The sequence below is a fragment of the Pseudopipra pipra genome, chromosome 9 (genome assembly GCF_036250125.1).
Source record: "Pseudopipra pipra isolate bDixPip1 chromosome 9, bDixPip1.hap1, whole genome shotgun sequence".
NCBI classification, from domain to species: Eukaryota; Metazoa; Chordata; class Aves; order Passeriformes; family Pipridae; genus Pseudopipra; species Pseudopipra pipra.
Window position 1 is genome coordinate 31,553,636 of NC_087557.1, and position 17,441 is coordinate 31,571,076.

General features: G+C 35.8%; 1 protein-coding gene across 2 annotated transcripts; it reads left to right on the forward strand.

Annotated features, from left to right (window-relative positions):
* Positions 1-12: 12 nt before the first annotated feature.
* SPATA1 (spermatogenesis associated 1) lies at positions 13-16,481 on the forward strand. 2 transcript variants are annotated; one of them, XM_064663914.1, is made up of 14 exons: positions 13-122; positions 463-654; positions 1,516-1,622; positions 4,937-5,054; positions 7,147-7,200; positions 7,299-7,623; positions 7,734-7,982; positions 9,764-9,890; positions 10,041-10,101; positions 11,029-11,140; positions 11,964-12,089; positions 13,638-13,807; positions 14,861-14,959; positions 15,823-16,481. In XM_064663914.1, exons 2-14 carry the CDS (start codon positions 634-636, stop codon positions 15,925-15,927), a joined length of 1,674 nt encoding a protein of 557 aa, XP_064519984.1. In that variant the 5' UTR covers positions 13-122; positions 463-633; the 3' UTR covers positions 15,928-16,481. The 2 variants fall into 2 exon arrangements, with proteins under 2 accessions (XP_064519984.1, XP_064519985.1); XM_064663915.1 differs by having other exon boundaries at positions 36-122; positions 521-654.
* Positions 16,482-17,441: the final 960 nt, after the last annotated feature.

The following is a 17,441-nucleotide window of genomic DNA, read 5'->3' on the forward strand; positions in this document are numbered from 1 at the left end:
GGGCCGGGCCCTGTGTGCCCGGGGGCAGGCGCGGAGAGCCGCCCGCCCCGTTCGTCCCTTACGGGGACTGAAAGAGGAAGCACCGTTAAGACCAAGGTGGCAAACCTTGGTGGTAGTATCAAGTAAGTTCCAAGTTTGGAGATTATTTTGAGATGCGATAAATGAAGTTCCTAACTTTGCTCTTGCCAGCAGTTTGGGTCTTGGCTACAGCCTGGAGGATTAGTTTACTGCTCGTAGTTCACTGCAGAAAGTAAACCAGGCATGGTTTTTATGAAAGGGGAGAAAATGTTAAGAGGAAATGCTCTAGAGCAGATTTCTCAAAGCTGCAGGGCTGTGATTTAGCAATTCCCTCAGTTACTTAGGTAATACTCACTTGTGTAGAAGGTGTGGTTGAGTCTGTTTGCACTTAGCTGAAAGCTTTCTGCCTCAGCACAGAGACAACTTTTCCATTTTCATAAACAGAATGAAGAACAGTAACTGAGAAGAAAGGATATTAATAGAGTAACTTCTCTAATAACAGATTATCATGAAACTCATCCTTAAAGAATGTTTTGATCAAAAAGAAAATTAGAAAGCCCATCTGGCATTTGCCGTGGTCCAATAAAGAAAGGTACCAACGTGTTGTTCAGTCAAATGAGACCTCAAACATCACAGGTGAGAGTTTTTGTACTTTTGCATAAATATTTTTTAGATTTCACAAATAAAAATAAAGAAATATTAAAATAAGGTTGTAGAAGGCCTGAGAGGAAAAAAATGTGCTTTTAACATAGTATATATATAAAGCACAGTTTTCTAGTTCATATTAGTTAACGATTGCAGAAATGTTTAATATAGCTTATTTGTGTGGCTTGTAGTTACAGGGAAGCATGTCATCTTTGTCGATACTTTGTCTGATTTTCACTAAAATTATCACTAGATATTAACAGTGCCACAACTACCACAGGTCTGAACACACTCTCAGTGAACCTTGATCAGAACCAGCTTAATTATTCTTTTTGCAGGAGCATTTCTGTGCTTCCAAGGTAGCTAATATTATTAACAACTGTCAGAAATATTTTGAAATTTTTTTTCTTTCTGACAATGTCAAGTTATGGTGCTGTTTGGATCAAGCTTTCAGAGCTTTGCATTTTTTATGAGATAAACAAAGGTAGGCTTTCAGCTGAGAGATTCTTGTAATCATGACACTCTCCAGCGTATCAACTGGTTTTGGTAAGATCTGTGCATTGCTGTCACAGTGATACACAGCAGTAGCACAAGTTCTCTATTCTTTCACTTTCATTGTGGAGCTTGTTCTAATGTGACTTATTTTGATGTTGTCAGCTGGCATTCAGTCACAAATTGCTCTGTTCATGGCTGTCATTATTGTGAGATAGAGCTCCACTCTTCTAGTCTGTGTGCTAATATCAAAGGAACCATTCCTGCCTACAGAAATTGGAAGTCCACCTAAACAGAACACAGTGTATAGGAAGAGGATTATAATACATCTACAGTTGTGATCATCTGTGCTTTTTTTAGTTGGTGGAGCTCCACGTTTTTTATGTCCCAGCAGAAGTGTGGAACTTCAAGCTGAATACAGTTCCTGTAGCTCTTACTAGCAAATTTGTCTCAGCTGGATTTATAAGGTGAGTGTGGTCTTAGTTTTCATGTACGTGGTAGGTCCTTCACGCCGCCCTTCAGTCATTTAGCCCAGCTGTTGCTCTACAGAGCACAATTACATCTGTAAGCAGAAACTTGTTCTCAAATTAAATTTCTGGAGGGTAAGTGGTGCATTATGTTTATTTGTACTGTATCAGGCTTAGCTCTCTTGCAGTCTTTGATGTAGACCATTGAAACGCACTTCCAGAGCAGTGATAATATTTCTGCAGAATAATTTCTGTTGTAAAATCATAGTCGTATATTTTTTCTGTCTCCTTGAGCCTGATTGTCAAAATCTTGAACTCTTTGGCAAGGGGCAAGCTTTAAGATAGTGGCCTGATGAAGACAGGATAGCCTGTCAGCTTCCAGGAACAGGAATTTTGTGATCTGAGCTCTCTCAGTCCAACGAAAGGGCTGAAGCCATGTTTCTCAAGGGCAAGCGTTACAGCCCATGAACCACCAGCATATATTCTTTCTTCTTCAGAAATATTTCTGAAAGGTTGCACACAACACTATGTGTGCTCTCTGTTTAAAGGACTTAGTGAAAGAATACCCTGGTTCCCAGTCATAAGCTCAAACCTGGCACAGAGAGTTGCACTTTTAATATTTCATAATTTTGAAAGTTTTATTTATACTCCTAAACACTTTACTCACAAAATCTGTGTATGTGTAGTGTGGTAAGAAGTTATAGAAAAATCAAATAATGTAAATATATATTAAAACAAAGCTTTTACATGCACTTTGTCTGTTTCTGTGCAAAACCTATCAATTTAGCTTAAAGTGCAGGGAATGTAGGTTTTAATTAATTTAAATTGAGGCTTGTACTATCCATTTAAGAGAATGTTCTTTGTAGCTGAAAAGATTGACAGTGGTCAGGTATGAGCATGTAGTGCAGAACGTATTAATTCTTGCAGCTGCTTTTGTTGAAAGGCTCCTCAAAACCAGAGAAAATAAGTGCTGTTCTAGTCTGCAGCAGAGGAACAAAATACACATCTGGAGTGGTAACTTCAAATCATTTATTGTGATGGACATCGGTCACTGCCCTGTGTTTTCTAATGTAAATTTATGTCACTGAGGCATCAAATTAAATTAGGATCCTCACTGATTTCAGTGGATTTATATCAGCCTGGGTATTGTTGCTTGCTAATGTGTCTTAAATAATTGCTAAAAAACACTTCTCATTATAATCTAGGAGAGGGAACTCATGTGGCTTGGGCATTGTTGACAGCTCTGTTGTTCAGTCAGCTTGACAATCCTAATACTGTCTGAGTCATCTTAACAAAGGATTCCTAGGTCAAAGTACAGGCCACTTCCATTAACCACGAAATTAGAGGAAAATATTAACTGTGTAATTCTCTGTGGTCCTGAGTTCTCATTCCCATGAACGTGATTTCTCAGCCTCTGTGATCTTTTCCTCATTCCTCACCACAGAAGCCATACTTTTCTTATTTCTAGATGAGATGGCTGCAATGATCTCTACTTTGCATTACTTTTAAAGGAACACCCTGAAGAAAATGACTCTGATGTGACTGTTTTCTGCTAGCCAGTGGCAGCAACTAACAAATGTATTAGTGTACGTTCCTCGCAGCTGGACTGGCAAATAATGTTTAGATAAATTTCTGCCCTATTTCTCAGGCTCTGTATACCTAGATAATTTTCTCCCACGATGCATTTTACTTACTTAGATGTTTTCACTGCTGTTCGTAAATGCCTTAGGTTTAGGTTTCCTTGCTGGTTTGGACAGACCTTATCAGTGAAGGGTGTGCAGTCTTAGAATTGCCTCTGAAAGAGCTTGCATTTATTTGGTTTTGGAAGACCACTCAAGGGGCATATCTTCTCTGCGACACTAGCTTGAAGAAATTATAGCTCATGAGAGATATTTGAATTACAGATCATCTGTGTTCTCACGTAAGATCGTGGAAGGATGTGTGATGAATTATGTATCCATCTTTCACATATGTCTTCATACATTTGAAATAAAGGATGCTAAGACTATTATCTGCAGCAAGTGTGGGAAAAATGGCTGGGAAAGAAATAAGCAGGAGCCAAACGTGCAGAGACCAAGTAGTGTGGCCTAGATGTGTCCACTCTGCAGACTTTGATCTCCTTTGCTGCATGCCTGTGCTCCAAAGCAGTTTTATGATCTTGAGGCTCCTCTAAATCCAGGGTGTTTGAAATAATGCAAAGGAAACATTGTAGCCCACTGAAGTGTTGTGTTCATGAGATGAAACTTAATATTTTTACTACATACTTAGGGTGTGAAATGAAGGCCTGTAGGCCTTCTTGAAAGTGCAAACAAACCTTGACAGGTTAATGAAGACCTGTTTAAGTGGAAGACACAACACGTTCTTGTGCATAATGTTTACTGAGAATGGCATGTGCTGTCCCCCACGCTGTGTCTGTGCATTGCTTGGAGAGTGATAGCTGCCTGGGCCAAAATCATTCTGACACTTCATCAGCATGGGTCATTAACAGTCTCAGGCCTGGATTTGTTCCCTGGTTTATCTTATATGGCAGCATGGGAGGAATTAGAATTGCTTATGTTGTGCTGCAGAGCTTTAGTGTGCCTCTTGCACATTTGGTTTTCTTGTGCAGAGATGCTTTTTATTCTGTAGTGATGTTTATACTGAGCTTATTAATATTTACATGGTTTCAAGTAATACATTAAAAGATGCAATTCATATTTATGTCAGCATTCTCATCCTCAAACCATGGTGGAAATGTTCACACTGCAGTGTTTGGTTTTTATTTAAAATACATTTGCATGCACACACCCGACTGTAAACTTGTGTTGGAGAAGAAAAAGCAAAGGATTGTGCCTGCTACTTAAAGTGGACAGTGATGAACTCTCCTCTAGCCCTAGGTGCTTGAGGGGGTATGTTTTACAGTGCTGGACTGACCCATGAAACTTTGTCACTTATATGGAAGTGCATGACTGTTTTTTCTAACGTTGCTGTTATTCATCTGCAGATAAGCAACAGCATTCTGAAGGAGTCATTTTCAAATTTCAACTACTTCCGTATTCTTCCATTGTATGGGTTTCATAAATTATGCATATTGGTAGTTAATGTTATGGCAGCCCTTGTAATACAGTGTACCTGAACATGATACGATGTTCTGACTCTGCCACACAAAGACCCCCGGGCCTGTGTGTAATTGGGTTCAGTTCTAGGACACAGGTCCCAATTTTGGTCATCCTGCCCATGCAAACCAGCACGTATGGAGCATTATCTTCCCCCTCTTACTAACTAGCCATCATTATTTGATCTTACAGATGTATTAATGAATAACAACATTCTAGGGTGTCTCCTCACATCACATTAAGAGTGCTGCGGGAGAAGCTCGGAGAATACCTGGGTGGAGTTACAGTTGCAGATAAATTCAAATTTTTAAAATGCATTGGGAAAAAACTAGCAGTGGTAAGTTAATATTTTTTTTTCTTTAGTGCTCTTCTGTTTTATAATGTACATCAGAGATCTCATTCCTGCAGAGTAGATAATATCACATAAAGTAGAGATAATTTTTGGAGCACTGTTAGCATTTGGTTTTAAACATGCTGCAGCATAAGGTCTTGTCAGAGCATATCTAATTCCCCAGGTGCAAAGGCACAGCTGGACAGGTATATTAAAAATATCCTTTAAAGCAACAGGTGTAGTTAGTTGCCATCCAGTGAAAAGATGCTAGTTTTGATAAATCAGTGGATTAAATATGACAAATCTGGTTGCTAAAAAACACCTCAAACCCATAAGGTCATTATTACCTGTACATGGTTGGGAACATGACAGTTGAAGAATTTGCAATGGAAGCTGAATAAGTCAGAGTTCCTCTAATGGTTCCTGCTGTGACCTGTCCAAAAGCATTGAAGAGATCACTCTCTGAATGAAAACTTCTCTGGATGTACATTTGTGTTCCACTGTTTAGTTCAGTAATACCGTATGTAATAAGAACCCTACATCTCTGAATCATAACTGTTCCTCACATTGATTCTATATATATATCTTTATACCTTACAAAATATAGCTAAAGATTAAATAAACTTGAAAATTAGTCCAACTGAAAGTTTATTCTTGTAATACTCAAAGACTTAAGTCATTTATGTAAGTATAGAATAATTTTTTCACATCTCATTTCACCTCTTTCTCACAGATTTGGAAATTAATTACAGGCTGGAAATTTGGTGCCATTCTTGATTTCCTTTCTAGTTTAATTATCACTAAAATTGCTCTCACAGGAGACTAGAATAAATACTAAGTACTATGCAAAAAGTAGGTGGAAAAACATGAAGAGAAACTTAAAGACTGTGATACAATCTAAATCAGAAAATGTGCATTGTTTTCAATGAATTCAGGTCTTTTTAACTGGGTGATAATAAGTATGATGGTATATTTTCTTCCCCACATAGTTCAGAGATAAATGGAAAAAAATTTCTATCCTCCTTTAGAGTATCAGCAAATGAATAAAATATTTTATGTTAATAGAGAATTAAAGATAATGGTAGATGCATGTGAACATTTTTAGAGACAAAGATATAGTTTTACTTTGGGGTATTTACTGTTTCTTGATGTTTTACTTTATAACAAAGTGGAAAGCAATGAACCAACTGGTTTATTTGTTGTTTAGGGTCATGGTAACCTTCATGAATTACATATCCATGATCAAATATTTGCTGAGTGTTCTACCCCCTCAGTCTTCTGTTTTACAACACTAACAGTGCAAGCAGAACTAAGAGCTGTGCCCTACTTGCAAGGAAGGGTTTTTAAATGAAAAAATAAACATAAACCAAAGTCACGTTAATTTGCTCTTTCTTTTCTGCGTGTAGCCTGTGTGTCTAACAGTGAATCCATGGCATTGCCTGGCAATTACTGAGAATAGAACTTGGCCCCCTGTTTAGTTCAATATCATTATTTAAATGGAAGCTCAGATTTCTTCTCTTTTCCTTTCCTGGAGCACATCTTTCAAATATACATAGAGTATTTTAGACAGGACAACTCTTGAAATGTGAAAGTTTATCTCACACAAAGAATATGAAGACAAACAATAAATACAAGAAGACATAGAATAATAATAGATTTTTTCCATATACGTTAAATATTTTGCAATATTGTATTAAGTGAATAGAGAAAATTATGTGAGAATCAGCATTTCTGTCCAGATTCAGCTTGAAGCAACTTTTGATATAGAAAGTTGAAAACTTTCTGTTCTTCTGACTGTTGGATCAGGTCCTTTGAACCATAAGAGAAAGGATAAAAAAATATTCAGTACATTCATGTACTCTTGTGGGTCTGATTTAGATTTTGAAAAATAGACAAAATGAAGTCTCAGAACTATGTCAGAAAATACAAAAGCAGTCAAAGCTACTTTTTTCCCATGAGGCCAGTACAGATGATAATGCTTGTTATGAAAAAAATGCAGTATGTAAAAATTGTAATAGAATAAGTGAATTAAGTGATATACAACATTATTGATAAAAAAGTATTGTATTTGTTATGCTTTTATTCTTTATCTTGCAAGGTGAAAGCAAAGCAAGAAACAGAGCTGGAACTGAAGTCATTTGCTCCTCCTTATGTATGTATTGAATGGCTTTTAAGGTACAATTTTCAGAAATATTTCACGTTGTGCATTTTCTCTTTTGTCCTGTCTGATGAATAAACTGTGTATTTTAGGCACTTTATCCTGAATTATATTTATTACCTGGAGTGGAATACTTTGAAGATGTTTATCCATTATCAACTCAACCAAGACATCACTTCAGTGCAGAAGCTAAAAGGTTTGTTCATGGATCAAGATTACCCAGTCTTCCACAGCAAAAACCTGAAAAAAGCAAACCATTTTTAGAAAACATACAAAGTAAGCATCAACTAGAAAATCTGGAAGTGCACAGTCCTGTGGAACGGGGTGAGAAAGAACCTGTTCCAGTTTTGCACACAAACCATAAGCAAGACCATAACAACAGGATTCAAGAAGAACAGATACAGTTTAGAGAAAAAGGTAAGATTAACCGGTTTAGTGAAGGGGGATGATGAAGGAGAAGAAAAATAAACATATGGCCAAAACTAACAATAAAATAATATCTCTGTTTTATAATATCAATTATGCAGATCAAAATGGATCCGATGGATCTCTCTTCACACCAAGTCATTCAAATCCTGCAGGTTGGGAATCTGGAAAGTGTGACATGATATTACAGAGCTCTGAGCAGAATCATCTCAGCCAAGATCAAAAAGACCGTAACACTCCTAAGTGGAATGACAAAGCCAAAGGAACTGCTTTTACTCTTCACATAAACCACAGTGATGAACAAGGCCAGGATAACCAAACACCCCGAAATCACATTAAATATCAAAAAGGTACAAATGTTCATTTTTGTCTTTTTGCTAAAGCAAGTGTTCTAAAAGGTTAGCAGAGTGAAGCTAAGTTTTAAGAAATCTGTAATTAAAGCACAAGTTGGAATATCACTATCAGAACAATATTCTATTTTTAAAAATAATGATAATACCTTTCAAAGAGATGTAGTTTTAGCTTGTATAAGTCCTTCTTTATCATTGTGTACTGATATAGAATATTACTTTACTGTCTTGCAACAAGCGTGGGTAGGGCCTTCCCAAATCTTCGTTCGCGAAGCCTAGCCATGAAAATGAAAAAACTTTACTATAGTTGATATATTTGTCTAATCTTATTTTGACAAGAAAAATTACTAATCAGCTACTATAAAGATTGGGGGGTAATGATCCCATAATTCAACAGTAAGTTTAAGTGAAAAAATCTTGCTATCACTTTATCAGGAAGAACATTTATTCACTTTAACTTTCCTTGTCATCCATGACTACATTACTGCTGAAGAGGAAATGTTTCCTCCCCTCCCTTACATGTAATATTTTTTATATGTTTCTGTGCTCTTGAACAGTGGCATTCCTAGAACTGACAGGGGAGAGAACGCTTTGAGGGGACTCCAGGGAAAATAGGCCAGAAGTATGGGGGGGTTTAAAGCACACGTTGACCAGATCGCAGTTCTGTGCCAAAATAGAAGATGCTGTTTGGACGATATCTACTAACCATTGCTTCATTTAAAATGGGGTGTCTTATGGATACTGAGGGTTATTAAGTCCCTGAATGGTTATATAATGTTCTTAATATTCCTAAATTTTTAGTTATTACCAAGAAAGAAATGACTGATACGTTTAAATTAGATTTGAATGACTGTGTCTATATTAACATAAAAATTATAACAACAGTTGTTTTTGAGGAAATACTTTTGAGAGACAAGTCTTAATATTTGAGTAGAATTCTACAGTTAATGTAAAAAAAGGTGACCTTTACTCATTAAAAATTTGCAATAGAGTAATTATTAAATGAAGCAATATTCAGTTTTTCATAGGCATTGGCACCTCACAGATTTCAGTTAGAATGATTTTGTGGATATCTAACACTTTTAACTAAGAAAGCAACAAATTGTATATTATATTCATTGAGGGAGTGTATTGGAAAAGGCTTTCATGAATGACTTTTCAGTAATTCCAGTTTCCAATCATAACTTGGCAAAAATAGCTTTGTCCCTCCATCATCTTGTTAACTGATATTAAGTATGAGATCACTTAATATACAAATATATATGTTTAAATGTATAACTGATTAGTTTTCCATAACTTTATTTATAATTATGAAGGATGTAGAACTGTCAGCAGTTTTCTTTTGAAATATTTATTGAATATATTTTAAAGCAGATAACATTAATTCATTAACATTTAAACTCAAAACATTTTGCTCTCCCTTTCTTTAGTTCTGGTTTGTAAGGGATCTTCAGTGTCTGAAAGGCAGAAAGTGTAGGATTAAGAATTAATTTAGGAAAGGTGAAATAATGAAGTAGTTTCTTTATCTGTGATGATGTTTCTTATACTAGTTACCAGAATTAGTCAGATATAAATTCTTAAAACAAAAATACCTGGGTTTTAATCTTTATTTCTTTCTTCTGTTATTCATGGAACATTTCAAAATCCTAGAGATAAGATTATTAGCTGTGTTGATTCATTGAATTTCCAGTACAGGTTGGAAAGTCTAGGCATTGATAGTCAAAAGAGCTTGATTTTGGTGAGTTAATCTACATATTTTTGTCATCACTATCCTGTCACAGCATTAACAAACATGGAAAATAATGAGCACCAGAAAGAGACAAAATTAAGAAGAGACAGAACACAGGATGCTGAAATTCTTAAAATAATGGAAAGACAAAGTACAGAATATGTGCACAAAAAACAAAGGTTAGTAAATAACGAATCTTCTAAAATAATGGATAATAATAATTCACAGCTACAAACTTCTTTTACAGGCTACAAATAAATGAAAGAAAATGAGAAAAAAACCCATTTCATTCCGTGAATTTTCACTTGCTTCTTTGATTTTATCTTCAGCTTGCAGCAGTACAATACTAGGAAGACTATAGGTGATCTTGGTGAAAAACTGGATAATCAGGTAGGTTTTTCAAGGTAACATATTCCTAGTAATCTTGAGCAATAAATATAGTCCTCCACCTAGAAACAGACTAATTTTATAAGACAGGTAACTCCTTATAAATATGAAATACTCAAATGTAGATTTGAAAATAATTGAGAAAAGTTAATTCATGTACTGCTACTTAGCAGATTTGTTAGTGAATATCAACTATATTTCCAAACAATTAAATCATCAGAAGTTATAACTCTGGTTATAATTTAACAGGAACCTATACAATAACTATCTCAGTCTTATTAATATTATGATTTATCTTTTTTTTACAATTTCTTGACAGTGATATTTTACTGGCTATATTGATGATGTTTTTATAATTTCATATGGAATAAATTTGTTTTCCCTCACGCCAAGCAAAACTTCTGATAAAAAACTATAAATTCATTTAAAACATAGGTATGAATTAGTCATAGTATCAGAATAACAACATATTTAGGAAGACTCAGCACCCACCTGCAAGTGCACAACATAATAGCCATCACTATTAGCTGTAGCCTGTAGCTCTCGTGCACAAGTGATGGTAGTGGAGTCGTACAAAAATAATGATGAAATTGAAAATCTGCCATTACAAATTTTAGTTTAGAAATTGGCAGTTTTAAGGCCCCTAATTCCTGGTCTTGCATGGGAGTATCAGTAACTTGTGGGGTTCTGGACCTGGACAAGAACAATTAGCAACAATCTATGTAAGTGTTCAGTGTTCTTATTTTATTTGCAGAGGTCCAGCTGTTTTTAATTTAGTAATCTTGTGTACTGGTAACAGAATAAAAAAGCTTACGTGCAGAATTCAAATTGAGCCCTTCCATTCACTCTGGCCACTTTCAGGACATATGTCTAAAGTAACTATTCAGGATTATGGTTATGTACTTATAGTTGTGTCTTTTGACTCTATAGGCAGATGAAAGCAAGCAAAATCATCTTACTTGTCCAAAAGAATACATTTCACCTCCTAGTCCACCTTTACTTTCTGTAAATCCAGCTCAAGTTCCTGTACTTCAGGCAGCAAGTGAGTATGATTCCAAGAAATTGCAGGGAAGTGAACATTTAATCAAGACTGAAGAGTCAATGAAGACACAAGTACCTACTTTACAAAAGAATTTGTACATACATTCATTCACAGTATTATTATACATTTTAATTTATGGTTGGAAAATTCCAGGCATTTATGATTGCATGGGCTGTCCTAGAGCATGGCAGTTTCCCAGTGCTAGAAAACCCAGCTTGTGGAGTTGTGGAGGGAAGGAGAAAAGGAGAGAGATGGGATGAAAGGCTCAAGTGAGAATGGAGCAAAGAAAACATCTTAGTAGTATTGCTGAGGATCCTCTGCTGTGGAGGAGGAAGAGGATAGTGAGAAGACAGTGAGAATTTGACCTATTGTTGCGGACTAGTTAAAGCCTGAGATGCTTTCCTGCTTAGGACCAGATGGAGTTTAAGGCAAGATTTCACTACGCTTTATGTTGCAATGTATTTTGAGCAGGATATAGTCTTTTGGAGGCTTTTTTGGCTTCATGTGGCAAGAGTATTCAATGTATGGAGTGTATCTGTATCTTGATGATATAATGTTAGTGATACATTGTCTAAACATATAAAAGGATGTTTGCTTGTTCGTGTGTATATGAATGCCTGGATGCATGCTGGATTTCTGCCTTTTTCTGAAGTGCCAGCCATTTTGAAAAGTTAGAGATTAATTTATTAAAATAAAATAATTTCTACTGCTTGCTCTGACAGAGCTTTTGGCATGATTTGTGATTAGCATTACAAAAATCTTGATTGATCCTTCCTACTTAGAGTATTCAGACACTTGCTACGTATAATTCTAATATCTTTAGAAAACAAGATGGCAGAACAATTGCAACAAATGAAGAAAGACAGAAGGCATATGGAAAAAACTAGAGAAGAACTGATCAAAAAAGCTAAAGGACTACTGGAACAAAATAAGCTGAGGAGATACCATGGTATACTTTTAATTTATTTTGGAATTTGGAATGATTGAGAAATTATACTGAAACCAATGTGAAAATGTTTGTCTCCTTTTCAGTGAGCTTAATTACAGAGAGAGCAGTTTGCTGACTAATAGCTCCAAGAAGACTCATTTGTATAACAGGATGGTGGAAAAATTCAAGGTTGCAATGTTTCCTTCCACTTTTTTTTTTGGCAGTCTTATAAATTTAAAATTATCCTGGCTTTTATAAACTATTGAAGTTGTGTCTCATGTATGTGCAGTACCCAGAGAGCTACTACAGGTTGCCTCACTCTTTGAGGCTCAGGGTAGCTGATGTATTCTAATCCTGCCTTTAGCTGGTGCTTACTGTGTTGATGAGGCTTTGAGTAAATTGCAGCATAATTTTTGCATATCTCTAATGACATGGAAGTTGCAAGTCTGTTGTGACAAGTTTGATAAACCTTGGTTTTTAACAAGGTCAAATCTCATTCAAATTTTACAGGAATTTTCTTTGTAAAATTATTTCTAAGTTTATACTTAAAAGTATCCTCCCTAGGTCACATTCCAGTTATAGAGAGATGAGATTTAATCATTATGAAGTTTTGAGAGCTTTCACTTTGTCCTTCAATGCAGCTAAATCACTAGGCATCTCAACTCTTACAGGAGTTAAGGAGACAAGAAGCCAATTCTTTCAGTTATTCACCACAGCGTGGTGAAGTTGTACTTTAAAAAACCCAGACTTGGTTACTTGAAGCAGTGACTGTAGTAGCATGGAGGTGCAAGGCAAACTAATTTACCTTGCTGAGATAAGCCCTAAATGGCTCCTGCATTGTCTTACATTATGTTTTTCAGTTAGGTAAAAATAAAGGTTATTTCACAAGGATTCAAACAGCTTCTGCAGGTTTTTTAAGAAGCGTCTCTCTACATTATTTTTATCTGACCTGTAGACTTTCATAAGTAAGTGCATGTTGCAAGCATGTTTCTTCACAAGGTATTAAGGAAAGAGCATATTCTGCAGGAACAGTGATCTAGTCTGTATTTAATATCCTCCTAAGATTGCCATCCCGACAGTCACTCTCAGTTACATACGTACAGTCCCCAAGAGCTGAGTTCTTTTGGGTAAGTTTCAGTTGTTCAAATTCTGGTCATAAAGAGATCAAATTTGGCATAAATCTACAGTGCTACATTTTCTGTTACAGTAAAGCTGTGGACTTCAGACTGTGCTGGGCATACCAGCTTCACAAGCCTGGAGCACTTCTGTGCAGCTGAAACCTGAACAGCCAGCCTGAAGGAAACTTTGGGTTTGGGCCTTGTGTTTTATCTTGGTGGACAGATAGAACCTTTTGTTGCAGGTGCCTGTGTGAAAACTCAGTTGCATTTACAGCGAATGTAATTTTAATGAATATTTTTCTCTAAATGCTTTTTAAAAAGAAACCTACTGCCATGTTTCAGTGTGTGCATTGGCCAGCTGAATCCTGTGAGATGAGCTGGTCAGGACTGTCTTCAGCAGACCTTATGATAGGTGAACAAGAACAAACAGTATTACTGTTTCACTGTGCAGTTCGTGAGGAATGGAAAAAGAAGTACTTTGAAACTAAGAAAGCTACAGTTTCACTGGAGGACACTGTAAACAAATTACGACAAGATTTCGAGGTTTACCACCAGAAATTGCTCTTGCAATTGGAAGCCAGAGATAGCCAAAACCGACCAAACAATACAACAAACGCCAAGGTATTTGCTTGTATTATTTATTAGCTCTTTTTATACAGCCTGTTGTTGGTTTTTTTTCTATAATTTAAAGAAACAAATCACCAACCAATGACTTGTAAACTAGCTTCAGCAGCCAAATACCCCTCAATGCTCTGAGGTATAAAATTCCTTGAGATCATTTGTCTCAAAAAGACTGCAGAAATGTTTGAGTCTGAGCATTTGATTCTTTCTGCTTCATGTTTGTACCTTCTTGTAACAAATCTCCTTCTGTTCAGTATGATTAATGATAGGCATGATATATAGTAATGATTAATAAACTGTTCAGTTCTATATTGTTCCCATCATCCCCAAATTCATATACAGAGGTAATGAAATTGGAAGACAAAACGTGCCTGAGGCTTTTGAAGTGGTTGTACCTGAACTTGTGCAACTGCAAGTTTCTTAGGAAGGTCAGAGAGGGATTAAAAAAAGAAAAGATAAAAGAAAAAGGGAAAACATCCTTCCCAGTAGTGGTATCTGCTAATTTTCTCAATGCATTAATGGAACCCTGTTGTCAAATCTGAAGCTAGCCTAGGAAAAATAAATGTCCCTTTCTCGTGTATGTACAGTCTAAGAGTGTATATTATACTATGGTGTATTATTTGACCTATCTTGAAATAAATATCTACAAAATAAAAATATGAATAAGGTTGACATTACATTATTTAGCTATGGTCAGATATGTTATTGCTCCTTTTAGGGGGTATATCAGAGGGTTTTTTTAGGTCTCCCTGGCTATACACAAAGAGGCCTTACATGAAGCATATGTACAACTTAACATGCATCCAGCAGGTACGTACTGGCCAGCCCCCAGAGAAGACAGCCAGGATTTAATGAGCTGTTAGGCTAAGCACAGGTATGCTCTCCACCCCTCCACCTGAGCTACGTGCTGGCCAGGCAGGCATCAGTCAGGCAGGAAAGCAGGGGAGCTGGAAGGAGTTTAGAGGATTGTTTCTGAGTGGTGAAGTAGCACCCAGTGAATGAAGAGGTGTGGTAATGCTGCACTTCAGGTTTTGTTGTTGTTGTTTCACACAGAATTACACAATCATCCGGATTACTACAGTGCAGCATGAACTCGATCACCTGCAGAGGAAGCTAGATGATACAAAAATGAAACTCATAACAGAAATTAAGGTACTCTGCCTTTTCACTAAACCAGTCAAAATGTGACAGTGTGTAAAAAAAATGAGATCTTCTAATTATTAGATGATGTAAATATTTGCTAAACATTTCTTGGTTTATGTTGTTAGTTTTATCATGTTAGTTGTTGCAACTTTATCACTTGAGTCAAATTACTCCAGAACACCAGGTTATTAGATGATTTTGAATGTATGGCATTCAAACAACTTAGATTTTCAAGATACTATGTAAGCTAAGGTTTACAATCTTTTTCATAAAAATCCCATTTCATTCAAAAGGTAATTGAAAAAATACACTTGGTGTGGTAAGGCACTGACCAGTAATAAATAGACCATGGCTAAGGCAAAAAAAAAATGGTATAAAGGAAAAAAAACAAACCAAAAACCTAAAAAAAAAAAAAAGATAATGGCTGTCCAAGCAGATGGAAGTCCTCTTCATGTGCATTTTTCTATACCCGTGATGCCTACGGCTCTTTTTGCAAGGAAGATGATAGTATTGGTCTGTACACTGGATAGCTTTTCAGCTCTAAAAGCTTGAAATAGAAGTCTTCTTCATCACAGACACTGACCATACCTCCTGTTTACTAAAAACTCTAGGGTGGATGACATTGAATAACAAGGAGTGAAAAGAACAATTAATTTTGCAGTTGTCTCCAAAACAGCAAGGCAAAGTACAGAAGAAAGCAGTGCTAGAACTAAGCTATCTAATTGGACATGTACAATTTTAAAGATGAATGATGTATCCTGTATTCAGCCATCCTGTATAAAACTCAGTCTTAGTTATATAAACCTATATGCATGTCGACTCAATAAAACTTCCTTAAATTGCCATTCCTTAAATTACTGATTCTTTTGCAGCTGAGAAAGCAGGCAGCATCTGATTTACGAGCACTGAGAGCGGAACTGACACAGAAGAAGATTCATTCTGCTTTAATTCTCCAGTACAGAAAATCAGGAATTTAAGAAGATGACATGACTTTAACATCTGTCAAGTCCACAAAAGCTCTTTAATATATATAGAAAATGAGAATTCGTTTATATGTTCTTGAAGTTATCTTGTAAAAAGACATCAGCTGTATAAATGTTGTGGAATTTGTATACTAGGTACTGAGGTACTGCAGCTCACTTTGTTTTAAATCTTTCTCTTACTATAAGATTAGTCAGCTGCTTACACATACAGTTTAAGCTAGTAATGTGTCTAAAACTAAGCTGTTATATTTAAAGTGCAAATTAGTGAATTGTGTAACATCACAGTGGTATGCTGATGTTCTTTGATTAACAAAATAGCTACTAAGCAAATAAACCTATAATCCATAACCTCCTGTTCTTATTTGCAGGCATGCACATTACATTTTTGGAAAATTATTAAAATACAAGTTCTGTAGAAAAACAGCAACAGTAATCCTTTATTTAGCTATTTACTGAAGTTATTTTTGTCATTATAAGCATGCCTATCTATAAACTACCAATGTATTACTACTATATTATTATGAAATATAATCTCAGCTTATTTCATATCTAGCTGCTTTTGTTCCTTTACTTACTAGGAAAGCCAAATGGACATTAACTGTCTTCTGTAGTTAGAGGAAGAGGGAAGCTTTCTCTTGAATGAGCATAATGATGATCCTGGTTCAACTTACACTACTGCATATTCTGCTTTTCCCGAAGTCCAAGCTCATGCATGTGCCAAGATTAACAATTCTCTGAAAAAGAAATCAGAAACCTCTCCATAGTAACTTTTTTCTAGCTCTTCTGTTTGCCTCTTTGCAAACCAGATGTATTACATTAAGCAGAACAATAACATTCTAGGAATTTATCTCAGCTAAAAAGCTGTCAAGGCTGTATTTATTACTGGAATTGAAACACTCATGGGAAATGGGTTATATGATGAGAAAATTATGCAGCTCTCAAAAGGACTAACTTAGAAATGTCTTGAATCATACCACCCATTATCCAATTTATTTTCTTAAAGATAGGACTTAACAAAGATTTTTGTGCTGAAGTATTAAATTGACTATTAAAACTGCAGCCACTGTTTCTCAGTTCAGATTTGAATCCCACATTCTCTATTTCAGAATTGTGTCTTATTTAAGATACAAGAGCAGGCAACTAGCTACTGGAAGATCTGAACCTAAATTTTAAAAAAAAGTAATATTAACTCATGATTCCTGACTGCTACAAGGAGGAGTTTTATTATTAAGTCATCAGGCCCTCAGTGAGGATTTTGCAGGTCAGATATTCACTCCAGAAGACCTCTAAATTCAGCAAATATCTCACAGTATTTTAGCATATAAATGTAAGTAGTAATACACATTCTCAAGTACCTATATTTGTGCAGATACATACATATTGTATATAGAATTTAACAGTGTCTCCTCAAACCTACAAACCAATGTTCTAGTGAAAAGCCTTCTGATTTTTCAGGGGAATTTTTTTCTTTATGCAAGAGCAGTAGGCTTCACCTTCTGTTTTCCATC